Raw genomic sequence first — 16,310 nt, forward strand, 5'->3', positions numbered from 1 at the left:
AACTAGGCGAACTGAAAAAAAAAAAAAACTTGTGCAATTTCCCAAAACGCTTTTCAACTTAAAATTGGTCTCACTCTCGCAGGGCCTTCCGTTTATTTGTAAAGTTTGGTGCAAGTTCTCTGTAAACAATAAGTGTATCTATGTTCATATAGAAATTAGGAATTTAGACGCTTTTTCCCTATAGTTTCGCCAGTACTGATTGGCAGACTAGAAACAACAACATTGGCTGGTACGTTTTTCTTTTTGGTCACTTTCTAGCTAACTTTTTGAAGACTATAGCAACATCTCAGTCCAACGGCGACTAGTGAAAGCTGATTTCTCGAAATTTATATATTTCTTTATATTACCCTATTTAAAGACTTCTGATTTCAATATCCAATATTCGTAAATGTCTTTAAGTGGTGCTTCTAACGTAAATAAAGAAATAGCTCTGTTTGTTTGTAGTAAGTTATATCTTCAAAATTGGTCCTTATTACATAAAAACGCTGTCATTTTAAGCGTGCAGACTACTACTAAAAAGTGTAAACTCGATTCCTTTGTAATTGTTATATTCTAGGGTTTCAATTACATTACAGAGTATTTTTCACAAGGCACAAAACAGATATAGAAGTTAAATAATGTAGATAAGAGTGTAAGAATTTTCATTTGAACTAACACAAGACACTTCTCATTACTAGATTGTCGGGAAATTCAAGGAGCTCGGACAAGCCGCATCAGTTCTCCTAGATAAAATGCTAAACGAGACTGCCACCCGGTTCGCACGAGCGACCTCCACTTCGAAGCTTCATGCCGGGATTCTTTTTCTCCGGGTAAAAACCTCCGAAGCTTAATTTTCAAGCTCTGGGACACGTCATGAATATTGTTTTCTTTTTTGTTTACCTTTATGCCTTTTTGCAAGTAGCAGGGGAGCGGGGTAGTGCCATCCGGTGAACGGGTACTGGCCACTCACACTTGGAAGAAAAGCAGTTCACTTTCCGTCAGGACACCGATACAGATAATCACGGCGAACAGACGAATTCCATGGCGAATGACGGATATAAGATTAGATCTGAAAAATGCTTTTTGCGCAGGGACAAGGAGCAAGTGAAACGACGGAAAAAGCGCCCGTATGAAGGCGAACTGCTTACCGCGACTCCAGCTGTCTATGGGTGGCGCCACCTGTTTTCCAAAATGGCGGTTATAGCGAGGGTCGGGGATGCTTGCCCGTATACCAGTTGCTGAGCCCTGTCTCCCACTGTTTTCATGAACCACGCCGCCACCCGTCGCCCGGTTTCTTATGTAACTAAGCAAGGGTGCAGGCGAGCTGGTTCAATACTTGCATGGTAACCCTGAAGCCGGCGAAAAGAAGGGACGTAGGACAGACACAAAACTCCAAAAACAGCAAAACTTTTATATTACCGTCACGTCCTTAAATAGATTTACGACCAAGTGTCTGTCCTATGGTCCCTTCTTTTCCCCGGCTGCAGGGTTACCATGTCGGTTTCTTATGTTTTAGTAGTGGTCACCATGTAACGTGGCTGACGACCAGTGAAAAGGGAAAACATCTGATTACGTTTATCAACAAATTTATATTTTATTCTTGTTTTTATGAGGCTGGCAACAACTACTAATTTAATCTAATAAGATATAGTACAAGCCACAAACATATTTTCATTTAAACGCATTAGATTTTGCAGAAAAACGAGTAATTAGTGAAAGTGTTTAAAACAAAAATATATGTTGACTCTGATATGTCTCCTATTTCACAGGTGGCTCAGGGTCTATTCGGTGGTTCTGATACCGAGTGTTATGACACAGTCGGATGCTTTACAAAAGGCGATGATCTGACTCTTCCCAGCGGCTTCCCAAGGTCTCCCGAGAGTGTCGGCACAAAGTTCAAACTTTATTCTAAGCAACACAAAGACAAACCAGTTGAAATTTCTGAATCTTCGCCTAAAGAAACTTTAAAGAGCTACTTCGGTACCAAGAAGGACTTGGTGTTTATTATTCACGGTTTCGGACAAGGGGAACACAGCGAAATACCCATTAAGATGAAGGACGCATTTCTCAATAAGGTATAGACTAATCTAGTCGTCTTTGAATGCAACTACACGGTTAGCCGCAGGACGAGCTATTGGGCGACTACTGCCGCTCAATGCCTTGACGATTTCACCTAATTTTTGTTTTTAAAACTTCTCAGGGCGTACACAGATGACCAACTGAAGGCTATGCAAGGACAAAATGGCTAGTACCTGAAACAGAACCGCCCCTCGCGCTCCCTAGGCGACTGGTGGCCGCTAAACAAAATCCGCCTGATATCAGTTTCAACCACGGGGCCTCGCCGCCAAGACTAATGAAGCATTCTACAAACTGAGCTAATCGCGCGCTCGCAGTCAGTATAGAGCAAACGAATGTAAACCATTGCCACCAATTTTGGTCATGGCCACCGGAGGGGCTTTAGGGGATTTCCCTTAGAAATCATGATGTCTAATCATTAATGTCTGATCTCACCCTTACCGTGTCTAAGATGAAGGCAAACGGATGTTAACCGTTGCCACCAATTTTGAGCATGGCCACGGGAGGGACTTTAGGGGACTTCCTTTAGAAATCATAATGTCTAATAATTAATGTCTGATCTCACCCTTACCGTGCCTAAGATGAAGGCAAACGGATGTTGACCGTTGCCGCCAATTTCCATCATGGCCACCATAGGGGCTTTAGGTTACTTCCCTCAGAAATCATCATGTCTAATCATTAATGTCTCATCTCCCCCTTGACGTGGCTAAGATGAAGACTGGGCGAGAGTTAACATCCGTGTTTCCTACTCACTGCTAGCTCCTGTTAATCTCAGTTGGTAGAGCACACCGATAGTCTCGGGAGGGATCCCAGGGTCAAATCTCGGACCGGGCAGGTTTTTTCAGCGGCCCCCAGTGCCCTACATACCCAGCCTCCAGGACAGTGAACAGGAGGCGCCTCCGTCGGCTGCTGGTCAACGCGGAAGGTCGCGTCACCGAGCGATTAGACACGAGCGCTGCGTCACGGTTCGGAACGGCGCTCGGAGATTGGAGCCCGAGATGATTACGGCCGCGGGCCGTCACTTGGTTGCGAGAATTCCCCATAAGGCGGCGCCTCTTGTCAAAACAAACTTCATTGCCCGGTGGGTAGAGGGCGCTAGTTGAGCTCATTTTCAGGTGAAAATTAATTTATCCTTGAATAAGCTAATACTTCGCAGCGCACAACAGACAACACACCATCAAAACAGATACACACAAAGAAACAACACTCACGCAGCGCTGACTGTCAACTCTCGGATATATTAATCTTCGTTCTTATCTTTCACCCTTACGCACTAAAAAAGAACTAAATGTTAACCAAGGAAGAACAGCGAAAGAAAAATAATAAAAATAAAAAGAAAGGGGAAAGATTAATATAGGAAAGAAAGATGGAAAGAAATGGAAGAAAATAAGATCTAGTCCTACTACAGTAAAATTACTGAGGAGGTTTTCCTAAATAATATAACTCTTTTCTTGATAAGCTAATCGACGGGGTACTAACGCATACTCCGTCTAGCAGGTCTATGCTCGCGGCTTCGATGATTTCTCGAGTTAGTTTGTTGTTGCTTCGTCCCAGTACTGTGCAATTGCCCAGAAGGGGGGAACATCCACAATCTCTACAATGAATGCCCAGATGGCCTGAGTTAGCGTTAATGGCGTTGCAGTTATGTTCCCGGAGCCTGTCATTGAGACAGCGCCCCGTCTGCCCAACGTAACGCTTCCCGCACGTAAGAGGGAACGAATATATCACTCCCTCTGCACAGGAAACGAACTTGGTCTTGTGATTTTTCGTGCAGCACTCTGTTCGAATAGGCTGCCCATTCACCCGCTTGCACAGGCTGGAAAGTCTCTGCGGAGCTGAGAAAACCACGTCGACGTTGACTCTGCTAGCTACTTTTTTAAGCTTGTGTGACATGTTGTGAATATAGGGCACTATAACAGGCCTTGTAGTGCGTTCTCTTTTTCGGTAGTTAGAAGCTTCGGCTTGCTTGACCTCCTTAAGTAGGCATTCAGAGACTGAAATTAATATCGACAAAGGGTATCCTGCTGAAACCAAGCGAGTTGTTTGCGTTTTGAAGCTCATGTCGGTCATGTGCACGCAGGATTTCTTGAGGGAGTTTTTTAGGCAAAGTTTTGCAATGCCTCGTTTAACAAGTTTCGAGTGTGCGGAACTATGATGAAGTAGTGGCTTTTTTGCCCTCGGTTCATAAGACCAGCAGATGTGACAGTTTTTAAGGAACAATCGAAGGTCTAAGAATCTTATGGAATGCTCGACCGGAAGTTCGTGGGTAAGTTTTAACGGATCAAGGTATTTCTGGAAGGTAGAAAGAACATCGGCCACCAAGGTGGGGAAGGTGCGACTGTTACTGTCAAGAAAAACCAAGTAGTCATCCACGTAACGAAAAACACGCACTATTTTTGAACTGTCTAAGTTTTGCTGTAAGATTCTGTTGTGGAATGCCAGAAAGAGGTCGCTGAGCACAGGAGCTATACAGGACCCTATACATATTCCTGTTTTTTGTAAATATGTTGATCCATTCCAGGTGGCAAAGGTAGAATGCAAATAGGTCGATATTAGGTCCAGGAAACCCTTAATGGACACCCCTGCTGCATTTTGGAAGGCTATTACACCAAAGGAGTCAACACTGTCCTCTATGCACATCAGGAGCCGATCTTGAGGTAGGGCATAATAGAGATCCTTTACATCAATAGAAAAAGCCATGAGTCGTCTGTCCTTTGGTTCTTGAAGAAATTGCAAGACGTCATCCGAGCTTCTAATCAAATACGGATCATTTATGTCAAGAAGGTTTAGTTTTTCTTGAAGGAACAAAGCGATGGATTTTTGCCACGTGCCTCTTTCAGACACAATCACCCTGAGGGGGCACTCGGTTTTATGTGTTTTGGCATTGAAGAAAATCTCAAGGCTAGACAGTTTTTTACGGTCAATGGATGAAGCAAGTTGCTTCAGGTCCAGCGAATTACATAATTGCTTGGCTCTGCTTTTGATTGTACTTAAGGAAATGTCATAATGGCACTGAAAAACGGACTCTACGGCTGCAGAGGCCTTAGTGCCAAACTCGCTTTTATGCATGAGCACGAAACCACCTTCCTTGTCCGCAGGAAGAAGAGATAGGCTATGCTCTTTTAAGTATGCTTCGACCTTCTTTATGGACAGTGGTCTTACCGGATGTTTATGATGTGAAAGAACGTCTACACCTTCTGAAATGCACCGATCAACGTCAGTGAGAGAGGCTCTCTGAGATACCTGCCGGACCAAAGATAACAGCTCAGGTGCCGACTTGCGGGGTTCAACCGCAAACTTAGGGCCAAAGCTGAGTACCTTTCGCACTCCTGGAGGCAAGGAGATGTCACCAATGACATGAAGAGGTAGGCTTTGGGTTCTTGTCTTGCGAGGAGTGATAGATCTAAGATGTTTTAGGGTGAGTCGCCACAGAGACTCAGTTGTACGATCCGTCAGGATGGAGTACTCGCGCCACACTCTTCCTCCATAGGGTGGACTCGCTTGGTTGTGCAAAAACACGTACAAACTGTTCCTATAAAGTCTTGCCTGTCGATACCACTCAGCTTGTAGAATCTTGCAAAGCCTTCTGCCGTGGCCTACGGACGGGGTAAAACCTCCGAACAGGACCTTGACTTCTGGAGGTAGAAGGTGTACTCGGAGGCAATAACTGAATGTCCGCGCTTGGCAAATACCAATAGCAATAAGGGTGACCAGGACGTTGGGATGCAAATGGTAAAACTGAACGGAGCCCGATGTACTAGAAATGAACTTGGTCAATACATCAGCTTGGGCGAGTTGGTTAAACATGCTAATACTTCGCAGCGCACAACAGACAACACACCATCAAAACAGATACACACAAAGAAACAACACTCACGCAGCGCTGACTGTCAAATCTTTCCCCTTTCTTTTTATTTTTATTATTTTTCTTTCGCTGTTCTTCCTTGGTTAACATTTAGTTCTTTTTTAGTGCGTAAGGGTGAAAGATAAGAACGAAGATTAATATATCCGAGAGTTGACAGTCAGCGCTGCGTGAGTGTTGTTTCTTTGTGTGTATCTGTTTTGATGGTGTGTTGTCTGTTGTGCGCTGCGAAGTATTAGCATGTTTAACCAACTCGCCCAAGCTGAAGTATTGACCAAGTTCATTTCTAGTACATCGGGCTCCGTTCAGTTTTACCATTTGCATCCCAACGTCCTGGTCACCCTTATTGCTATTGGTATTTGCCAAGCGCGGACATTCAGTTATTGCCTCCGAGTACACCTTCTACCTCCAGAAGTCAAGGTCCTGTTCGGAGGTTTTACCCCGTCCGTAGGCCACGGCAGAAGGCTTTGCAAGATTCTACAAGCTGAGTGGTATCGACAGGCAAGACTTTATAGGAACAGTTTGTACGTGTTTTTGCACAACCAAGCGAGTCCACCCTATGGAGGAAGAGTGTGGCGCGAGTACTCCATCCTGACGGATCGTACAACTGAGTCTCTGTGGCGACTCACCCTAAAACATCTTAGATCTATCACTCCTCGCAAGACAAGAACCCAAAGCCTACCTCTTCATGTCATTGGTGACATCTCCTTGCCTCCAGGAGTGCGAAAGGTACTCAGCTTTGGCCCTAAGTTTGCGGTTGAACCCCGCAAGTCGGCACCTGAGCTGTTATCTTTGGTCCGGCAGGTATCTCAGAGAGCCTCTCTCACTGACGTTGATCGGTGCATTTCAGAAGGTGTAGACGTTCTTTCACATCATAAACATCCGGTAAGACCACTGTCCATAAAGAAGGTCGAAGCATACTTAAAAGAGCATAGCCTATCTCTTCTTCCTGCGGACAAGGAAGGTGGTTTCGTGCTCATGCATAAAAGCGAGTTTGGCACTAAGGCCTCTGCAGCCGTAGAGTCCGTTTTTCAGTGCCATTATGACATTTCCTTAAGTACAATCAAAAGCAGAGCCAAGCAATTATGTAATTCGCTGGACCTGAAGCAACTTGCTTCATCCATTGACCGTAAAAAACTGTCTAGCCTTGAGATTTTCTTCAATGCCAAAACACATAAAACCGAGTGCCCCCTCAGGGTGATTGTGTCTGAAAGAGGCACGTGGCAAAAATCCATCGCTTTGTTCCTTCAAGAAAAACTAAACCTTCTTGACATAAATGATCCGTATTTGATTAGAAGCTCGGATGACGTCTTGCAATTTCTTCAAGAACCAAAGGACAGACGACTCATGGCTTTTTCTATTGATGTAAAGGATCTCTATTATGCCCTACCTCAAGATCGGCTCCTGATGTGCATAGAGGACAGTGTTGACTCCTTTGGTGTAATAGCCTTCCAAAATGCAGCAGGGGTGTCCATTAAGGGTTTCCTGGACCTAATATCGACCTATTTGCATTCTACCTTTGCCACCTGGAATGGATCAACATATTTACAAAAAACAGGAATATGTATAGGGTCCTGTATAGCTCCTGTGCTCAGCGACCTCTTTCTGGCATTCCACAACAGAATCTTACAGCAAAACTTAGACAGTTCAAAAATAGTGCGTGTTTTTCGTTACGTGGATGACTACTTGGTTTTTCTTGACAGTAACAGTCGCACCTTCCCCACCTTGGTGGCCGATGTTCTTTCTACCTTCCAGAAATACCTTGATCCGTTAAAACTTACCCACGAACTTCCGGTCGAGCATTCCATAAGATTCTTAGACCTTCGATTGTTCCTTAAAAACTGTCACATCTGCTGGTCTTATGAACCGAGGGCAAAAAAGCCACTACTTCATCATAGTTCCGCACACTCGAAACTTGTTAAACGAGGCATTGCAAAACTTTGCCTAAAAAACTCCCTCAAGAAATCCTGCGTGCACATGACCGACATGAGCTTCAAAACGCAAACAACTCGCTTGGTTTCAGCAGGATACCCTTTGTCGATATTAATTTCAGTCTCTGAATGCCTACTTAAGGAGGTCAAGCAAGCCGAAGCTTCTAACTACCGAAAAAGAGAACGCACTACAAGGCCTGTTATAGTGCCCTATATTCACAACATGTCACACAAGCTTAAAAAAGTAGCTAGCAGAGTCAACGTCGACGTGGTTTTCTCAGCTCCGCAGAGACTTTCCAGCCTGTGCAAGCGGGTGAATGGGCAGCCTATTCGAACAGAGTGCTGCACGAAAAATCACAAGACCAAGTTCGTTTCCTGTGCAGAGGGAGTGATATATTCGTTCCCTCTTACGTGCGGGAAGCGTTACGTTGGGCAGACGGGGCGCTGTCTCAATGACAGGCTCCGGGAACATAACTGCAACGCCATTAACGCTAACTCAGGCCATCTGGGCATTCATTGTAGAGATTGTGGATGTTCCCCCCTTCTGGGCAATTGCACAGTACTGGGACGAAGCAACAACAAACTAACTCGAGAAATCATCGAAGCCGCGAGCATAGACCTGCTAGACGGAGTATGCGTTAGTACCCCGTCGATTAGCTTATCAAGAAAAGAGTTATATTATTTAGGAAAACCTCCTCAGTAATTTTACTGTAGTAGGACTAGATCTTATTTTCTTCCATTTCTTTCCATCTTTCTTTCCTATATTAATCTTTCCCCTTTCTTTTTATTTTTATTATTTTTCTTTCGCTGTTCTTCCTTGGTTAACATTTAGTTCTTTTTTAGTGCGTAAGGGTGAAAGATAAGAACGAAGATTAATATATCCGAGAGTTGACAGTCAGCGCTGCGTGAGTGTTGTTTCTTTGTGTGTATCTGTTTTGATGGTGTGTTGTCTGTTGTGCGCTGCGAAGTATTAGCATGTTTAACCAACTCGCCCAAGCTGAAGTATTATCCTTGAATAAATTTGCTCCAGCTTGGGGACCTCCACTAAAAAATATTATATCCAAGCTGGAGGCTAGTTCACACATATGCGTTTGAGTGTGATTGGGGTGTATTTCAACATCTTGAGGCCGCTAATGACGAAAGAGCCGGTACACCGGTGTCACCTGTTAGAAAGCGCTAAAAACACTCCCTTCTTTAATACATGTGTCTGTACTAAAATATTTTGCAGTATTCTGCTAGATGAAATCTACGCACTATCTATGAGAAATTGTCGGATATGACATTGGCTAAAATTATTTTAATCCCATAATAAAAAAAATCGTAAAAAAATAGGAATATACTCAAATCGAAAGTGTTCCAGGGCTACCCAATACATGACGTCACTGTGGTCTCTCGTCCCAAGAGCAGGATATTCACATTTACACAACTACCACCATCGATTGATCGTGCCACTAGTGCGCCTATTGGTTGCCTATGACGCATCGTCATTTCTGGCTCATGACGAATCCTACAGGCAATTGCAATTGTTTCTGTTGGTCAACAGCGTGTCCCCCCCCCCCCCCCCCCCCCCCCTTAGCAAAATGCACAGTTCTTTTTTTTTCGACTGTACCAGTAGGTTACGCTTTGCTGAACGCTCACTATCCGCTCCAACTTAGCGCTAGAGGTCCGTGCAAGATATCGAAGTTTGAGAACTAACCGTTCTGTAGTTTTAAATTTTATCGTTTGTTGCTTCTCTGAAAGCATGCAGTGCACTCTCGACAGTTTGTGTGTGTTCTGGCTTACAAGTTACAACCTTCATGAACGTAGAGAACATATAAAAATAGTCGTAGAACGCAGTACCGAGTGAGTCACGCTAGCGCTCGATCCCGTGTTTACGCCCACATCAATGCCAGCGCAAGTTTGCACGAGTTTGCTACATTACACCTACCGTTTTCTCAGCAGTTGCTGCCTTTTCACCAGTCATTCTTGACAATATACCATATTTACTCGAGTAATTGACGCACTGTTTATCAAGGAAGCCTGCGCGTCCACTTTCAAGTGGAGCACACGAATTCTCAATCGTCTTAATGGACGTAAGAGACCCAGAAACTCACAAAACAAAAATAACGTCCTCACGGAAAAATTAATAAATTGCAGATTGCATTTTTACAAGGTATTGTATTTTGGTCTCCGTATTCACCAAGTTTATTATCTAAAACGCGACAATTGACTGTCTGTGTTCCCTGTGGGAAGTTTAAAGTGCGGTGTACTCTCAGGATTCCACGACGTGGCATCTCGGCGGAAGATCATTTTTTTTTTCCTCAAACGTAAAAAAAGAAAAAAATAATATATTACTTTACACATTATCACTAAAACGCATAGTAAGGTTCTCGATAGGTTGTAGACGGTGGTTCCTCCTCGATGGTGTGGAGGAGGATGGCTTGCGTTGGACGGTGGCGGTGGTGTAGCAGGTCGGGCCAGACAACTGTTTACGCAAATTACTTCTTTGCAACAGTTTAATAAAAGACAATTTAACATACGGGACACGGGAATACAAACATCGACAACCCGAGCCCCGAACTTGGCCGCCGTTAGAGAGCGGCTCCTTTCTCTCCAACGGTACCGAACCAAAGACCCCCTCCTTTGTCTCGCCTGTGATCTTATCGAGAGCAGCCTGTCCCTCTTTCCCATTTTCCTGTGGGGGTCAACATTCTCATCCGGCGCTCCGAGCCCAGGGCTAGACGGCGCCAGGCGTAGGAGGCGCAGACGAGTCTGGCCCTCAGACACGACAAATCACCCCTGGCACTCCGAACACCGGCTGGAGGGACAGGTGCCGACAGACGAAGCACAGCGCCCGAGACACTTCTAGGAAAGCGACCGGCACTTGTCAATGGGAAGCGACAAACGACTCTCCAAGCAAACAGCCTCAAGCGGTAGCACTGATCGACTACCAGAGAAAAAAGTGAAAGCCGTTTACAACTCCCTGTAACACCGAATTAGAGCGCAGCTCTTGTGGAGGAGGAGGGAAGGGTACTGGGGGGGGGGTCAAGTGACCTGGGGGGGTCACGTGACCTTGGGGGGTCACGTGACGTTGCCGATGATGCCATCAGTGACGTCACTGATGACGGCATCAGTGACGATGACGATGCGGATTCCGATGACGTCATCGTCACTGATGACGTCATCCGTGACGATGACGATGACGATGCGGATGCCGGTGACGTCATCAGTGACGTCAGTGATGATGGCGATGACGATGCGGATGCCGGGGACGTCATCAGTGATGATGATGATGACGTTGAGGATGCCGGTAACGTCATCAGTGACGTAACTGGTGACGTCATCAGTGATTGACGATGCGGATGCCGGTGACGTCATCAGTGACGATGACGTCATCGGGGAGGTCACGTGACCTCGGCGGGGGGTCACTTGACCTCGGGGGGTGTCACGTGACTTCGGGGAAGGGGGGGTTACGTGACCTTGAAGGAGGGGGGTCACGTGACCTCGGGGGAGGGGTCACGTGACCTCGGGGGGGGGTCACGTGACCTTGGGGTGACCTTGGGATGACCTTGGGGTGACCTTGGTTACGCCGACGCCGACGCCGACGCCGCTCAAGCCGGGAACGGGCCCCTAAGAGCTGCGCTCTAAAACACTTAACCGCGGAGCCTCCCCAGGCTCCAGCTGCAGGCAGCCGAGCGGGGCGCGGAACGCGCCGCGGCCTGTTCCCGAGTAACGGGACCCCTGCAGCGCAAAGGGGGCTCCCCGCCCCGCGCACAAACTTCTCCCTTCCAAAGGTCGTAAACATCCCCTAGTGAACCCCACACGTCTCCCCCGAAATCGTTCGCGCAGGGCCTCCAGACGAAGTAAGACAACAAATAAATAGGTTCTGGAACCTTACACGCATCTAACACACAACATTGTATATTCCACAAATATCCGTGAATCACATTTTCAGCAGAGCATTCCGAGATCCCATCACTGCTACCTACGAAAGATGCTCAGTGAAGGATGCAGCCAGAAATGTTAACCTCAAATTTAAGCTTGCGATCTAACACTGAGGATGATGTCCCACGTGTTCGCATGCATCATTCTCGGAACGGCATCCTAGATTATATTTTTATTAACTGCAATCTTCTGTTGATTGCGGTAATTGACTTTACGGGGGCTCTGAGACAAAGTGGACGTATATACATTATTTTCGATTGTGTACCTCAAGAATGCTCAGCTGTGTCTATATCACCTCCTACAAGCGGGTAGAGGTATCCGTTATAAATTTTGCTCCACAATGCAGCAGCGTCTGATCTTGTCCATTACGCCCTAATTCACCTGGGAGTTGAATGACCGATTTCAATTACGCTTAGGCTTATAGCAACGCAGTCTAGGGACAGCATAACCCCACCTAGTCAGTCTACAAACAGCTCTGCTCAAATAAAATTAAAAAAAAAAAAACTTCTTCCAAGCATTCGTTTTATGCGTCATCTTATCCTTTTTACTATATACATCAAGCTCTACTGTAGACGTTTTAGTGTAATTGTTTTTTTTACAGATAGATTGCAACTTCATCGTTGTACTGTGGACCGAAGGTGCAAAGAAACCGTTGTACAATATCGCTGCAGCAAACACGGCCCTTGTTGGAAGGCAGATTGCGTTGCTTCTTAAGAAGCTAACCGAGGAATTTCCAGAGACTGTTTTAAGTTCAGACGTTCACTTGATTGGCTTCAGTCTTGGTGCCCATATCGCCGGATTTTCTGGCAGGACTTTTACGTTAATAACAAATAAAACTATAGGAAGGATTACTGGTAAGCATATTTTATGCTGATACAGTTATGCCACAAGTTCATACGAATACAAACGTGGCAATATTCATTTTTTAACGAAGACAACCTGCCGCGCCCAAGTGTTACTGCAGAGACAGCTTAGAATATTAATAAAAAAAAAGTACACGTTTGTGAAATGCGAACACGAAACAAATCAGTAAATGCCGTCATATAAGCATAAAATAGAGTTAAGAACAAACAAGTTAAAAATCACAATCTCTTCGTAAAATAAGCGATCCCAGGTCCACACTTAAAATGGAAGTCTCAGGCAATACATGCCACTCGGTGATTGTGCAAGAAACAAAAATATACTTTTTTTTTTTTTGTAATTGGGTACGCGTTTATTTTTCTTTTATTCGAAGAATATACGTGAGTTGGACCACATTCCTTGGTGCATCCAAAAAGCGACTTTTTGTTAATTCTCGTCGGGTGCTGAACATAGCATATAAAAACTTTAAGCCCAGGTTTTTTTGCCCCAAAATTGGGAGTACTTATCCAAGTGCGTTTTATATCTTTCACGCTGAAATTTCCGACTCTACTTTTTTTTCTAATAGATCTTCTGGCACGGCTCTTCATTTTTTACAACTTTCGGTGCGGGTCCGAGATAACACACCCGTATTCAAGTTGTCGTTCTCAATAAGCAGCAGGAGACTCAATTTTTCGGGAGCACTACGCAGGTTATGAGTAAGGAAGTGATGGTTCATCTTACTTAAGTAATTAAACGAAGAGTGTTGGACAAATTCCAGATGCCTACATTAATGCATTGATTAAGGTTTTGGTCATCGAACAAAGAACTCTTTAAGATAGCATTATGTTTTAACTAAAAGTAACGTCATGTTGGGAAACTTATCAGCTTTAAGCCCTAGTTCCCAACACTTACACCACACAGAGATCCAATCTATATATTATCTTAAAATAGCGGCATTACAAACACTGCTTACTCTGCTACACAAATGTAGATGCATCTGCATCTACCTTTTACGCCCCTGGAACATGAGCGGCGTGAGTGTGACTGATTTTAGTTTTCTTCCTTCAGAAATAGTTATATTCTGCATGATTAGTCGTTTTAAACTGGTCGACTGTTACAGTCTACCGCAGGTTAAAGGGCGATCTACAGACTTGCGTCAAGTCCGACAGGGTGCAACTGCAACGGCTTGCGACGTACGGGTGTTGCTATGACAACATCCGCGTCGGTTCTAGCAAAACGGGGTACAAACCGGTTTTGTTGGAGCCGACGCAGCTGATGCCGTAGCAACCTGTACGTCGCAAGCCGTTGCAGTCGCACTCGGTCGGACTCACGCAAGTGGGGAAACCAACCTTAAGAACAGTATATGAAAGGCTTCGCTCGCAAAGGCCTCTTCTACTTGTTCAAAACAAGCGATTGCGAGTAGTCGAGTGGAGGGGAGAAACTATCTTACTACGTACCAATAGAGCTTTGAGAGGAGGGCCTGTCCCACTATGGTTAGCCTGCAAGACCTATTCCTGCTATATCTCAGCGAAGTATTTGCGCTGACCGCGAACCGCCGGGGAAGCGCTTGACTTGACAACTTCTATGCGTTGAAATGACGCCCGCTGAAACGTGGGCGAATACGTCGAGAGTGCGCCTTATGTGATTCGTCCTTTCGACCTAGGAGTTCGTGTTGACAATTCACTTTCGTTTAGTAACCATGTCCCTGTAACTGTAAATGTGGCACAAACAATAGACGTGATTTTGTGATCGTGTCACCAGTTTTCGGTACTTTCTTATCTTTAGTTCCGCCACGCCTAGAATATGACTGGGTCATCTGGAATGCTTTGACTGCATCACAAAATTTTGTAATTGAGTATATATAAAAACGAATAGTAAGGATATACTCTCCGACAGACACATTAGAATGGGTTGGGGTTGGGGAGTTCCCTCTGGTATAAAACGTTACTGCGCCGCCTTATATTTCTCTAAGCTGACTGTAAGGATGCCAATCAAATACTTAAAATTCGGGCCCACTGTAGTTAATGGGTAAAATCACTTTATTTAATGAGATCAATAGAATCGTCGTGTTCTTTCTTAAATAACTAGGAAAGTCTCACCTTCTGATCAGTCATGTATGTCCTCTATGTCCCCATTTATCGAGAATTAAAAAAAGATGATATCAACCTACACGATTTGAACCTTGATATTTGAACTTGTTTCGGGACTTTTGTTTGCATAGGTGCAAATGGATCGTATCTAATTATGCCATGCATGCCTTGTATTAGTATTCCTTTCTTCGTGTATTTGGTAATTTCGTTTCAATATTTTTTTTTTTTTTTTAATTTCTTCTTGGGGTGCTTGTGCAATACATAGGATTCCCATATTGTAGTTTCTGGGCACAAGAAAAATAAATATCTATTAATAGCATAATACATAAACTGTTTTTCAGGACTCGATCCAGCCAACGCCTTGTTCACAAACTCGGGTGTGCAGTTGAGACCCAGTGACGCAGATTTTGTAGACGTCATTCACACCAACAGGGGAAAAGCCTCCAGTGGAAAAATGGGGATTGATAAGCAATGCGGTCACGTCGACTTCTATCCGAATGGTGGATCAAGACAACCGGGGTGCAGCTGGTTCAGTACGTTTATAATTCTTAAGTTACTACGTTATTTTTGTTTTTCAACTGGAAACGCTCTTTGGCTCTGTGTTCGGAATGTCGTGAAGCCGAGATAAAAGCGTGGCCTCGAGCTCGACACTGGTTGGTTTTGAGTGGAGGAGAGAGGGGCGGGGGAAGGGGGGAGGGGGAGGCCATTCCAGTAGAAAAAGCATTCGCGCCAGGCGGGAATTGACCATTTAGATTTTTAAACGAGTGTCTTTCCAGCATATCACGACACAATTTTTTTTTCTTTTTTCTCTTTATTGCTTGGATACATCATACAAAGCAAACATTTCGAAGACGCAATGGCATTCCAGTAAGAGCACAAACAGACATTTACAAACCTCGGCACCACACTTCGGCTGTCATGGAGTCATCAGACGGATCTTAACGTAACCGGGCCGCGTAAAACTGGCAACCAATCTGGAGTTTCTTCTAAAACGGAATACATTTTCCTAAGTTGACTCATACTCTGAGTAAAATATTGACACGCGGGTAGCATATCAATGCCGGCGTCTCGCACAGCCAGGCGGCCTTTCGATAAACTGTACAGGCCGAGGACCATATGATTATATCATATTGTCACGGGTGGTGACCAAAAACAATAGATGAACAGGAAGAAATAAACGTTTAATGTGGCGAACTTGTGCCAAAAATAAAAGAGTACAAAAGATAATAATAGAGCGTCGCGGGCGTCGAAGTCGGCGTGGCAGCAGAGTCGAACGCTGGGGCGAAAACTGACTCCGCTCGCCTTGCGGATTCCTTATGTACCCTCGTTGGTTTCTGGATCGTTCGGCGTAGAATGTTCGGCGCGTAGAACATTCTAACCTCGAATCAGCAAGACGGTTCTTGAATTCACCAGAACATCAAATTACACTGTCAACAAAAATGTGTAGCCGCGGCCAGGAATCGAACCCTGGCCTTCTGCGTGGGAGGCAAGCGCGATAACCGTTAGGCCACGCGCGCGCTGCCTACTTGGCCAGCTGCGCGCGCGGCATTACTCCCCCCTTTAAAAAGTGCATCGTCTCGATGCAAAACAAAACGAAGCAAATAAAAC

General features: G+C 44.9%; 1 protein-coding gene across 1 annotated transcript in view; it reads left to right on the forward strand.

The window, feature by feature from the left end:
* LOC115322204 (phospholipase A1 1-like) overlaps nucleotides 1-16,310 on the forward strand; it is an 80,020-nt gene that overhangs the window by 54,588 nt on the left and 9,122 nt on the right. The window contains exons 3-6 of the mRNA XM_040208812.1: nucleotides 678-809; nucleotides 1,749-2,054; nucleotides 12,374-12,626; nucleotides 15,044-15,235. Coding sequence (XP_040064746.1) covers nucleotides 678-809; nucleotides 1,749-2,054; nucleotides 12,374-12,626; nucleotides 15,044-15,235 — 883 coding nt within the window. The remainder of the gene's footprint in view (nucleotides 1-677; nucleotides 810-1,748; nucleotides 2,055-12,373; nucleotides 12,627-15,043; nucleotides 15,236-16,310) is intronic.

Source organism: Ixodes scapularis, unplaced genomic scaffold (genome assembly GCF_016920785.2).
Source record: "Ixodes scapularis isolate PalLabHiFi unplaced genomic scaffold, ASM1692078v2 PGA_scaffold3__209_contigs__length_174095766, whole genome shotgun sequence".
Lineage (NCBI taxonomy): Eukaryota > Metazoa > Arthropoda > Arachnida > Ixodida > Ixodidae > Ixodes > Ixodes scapularis.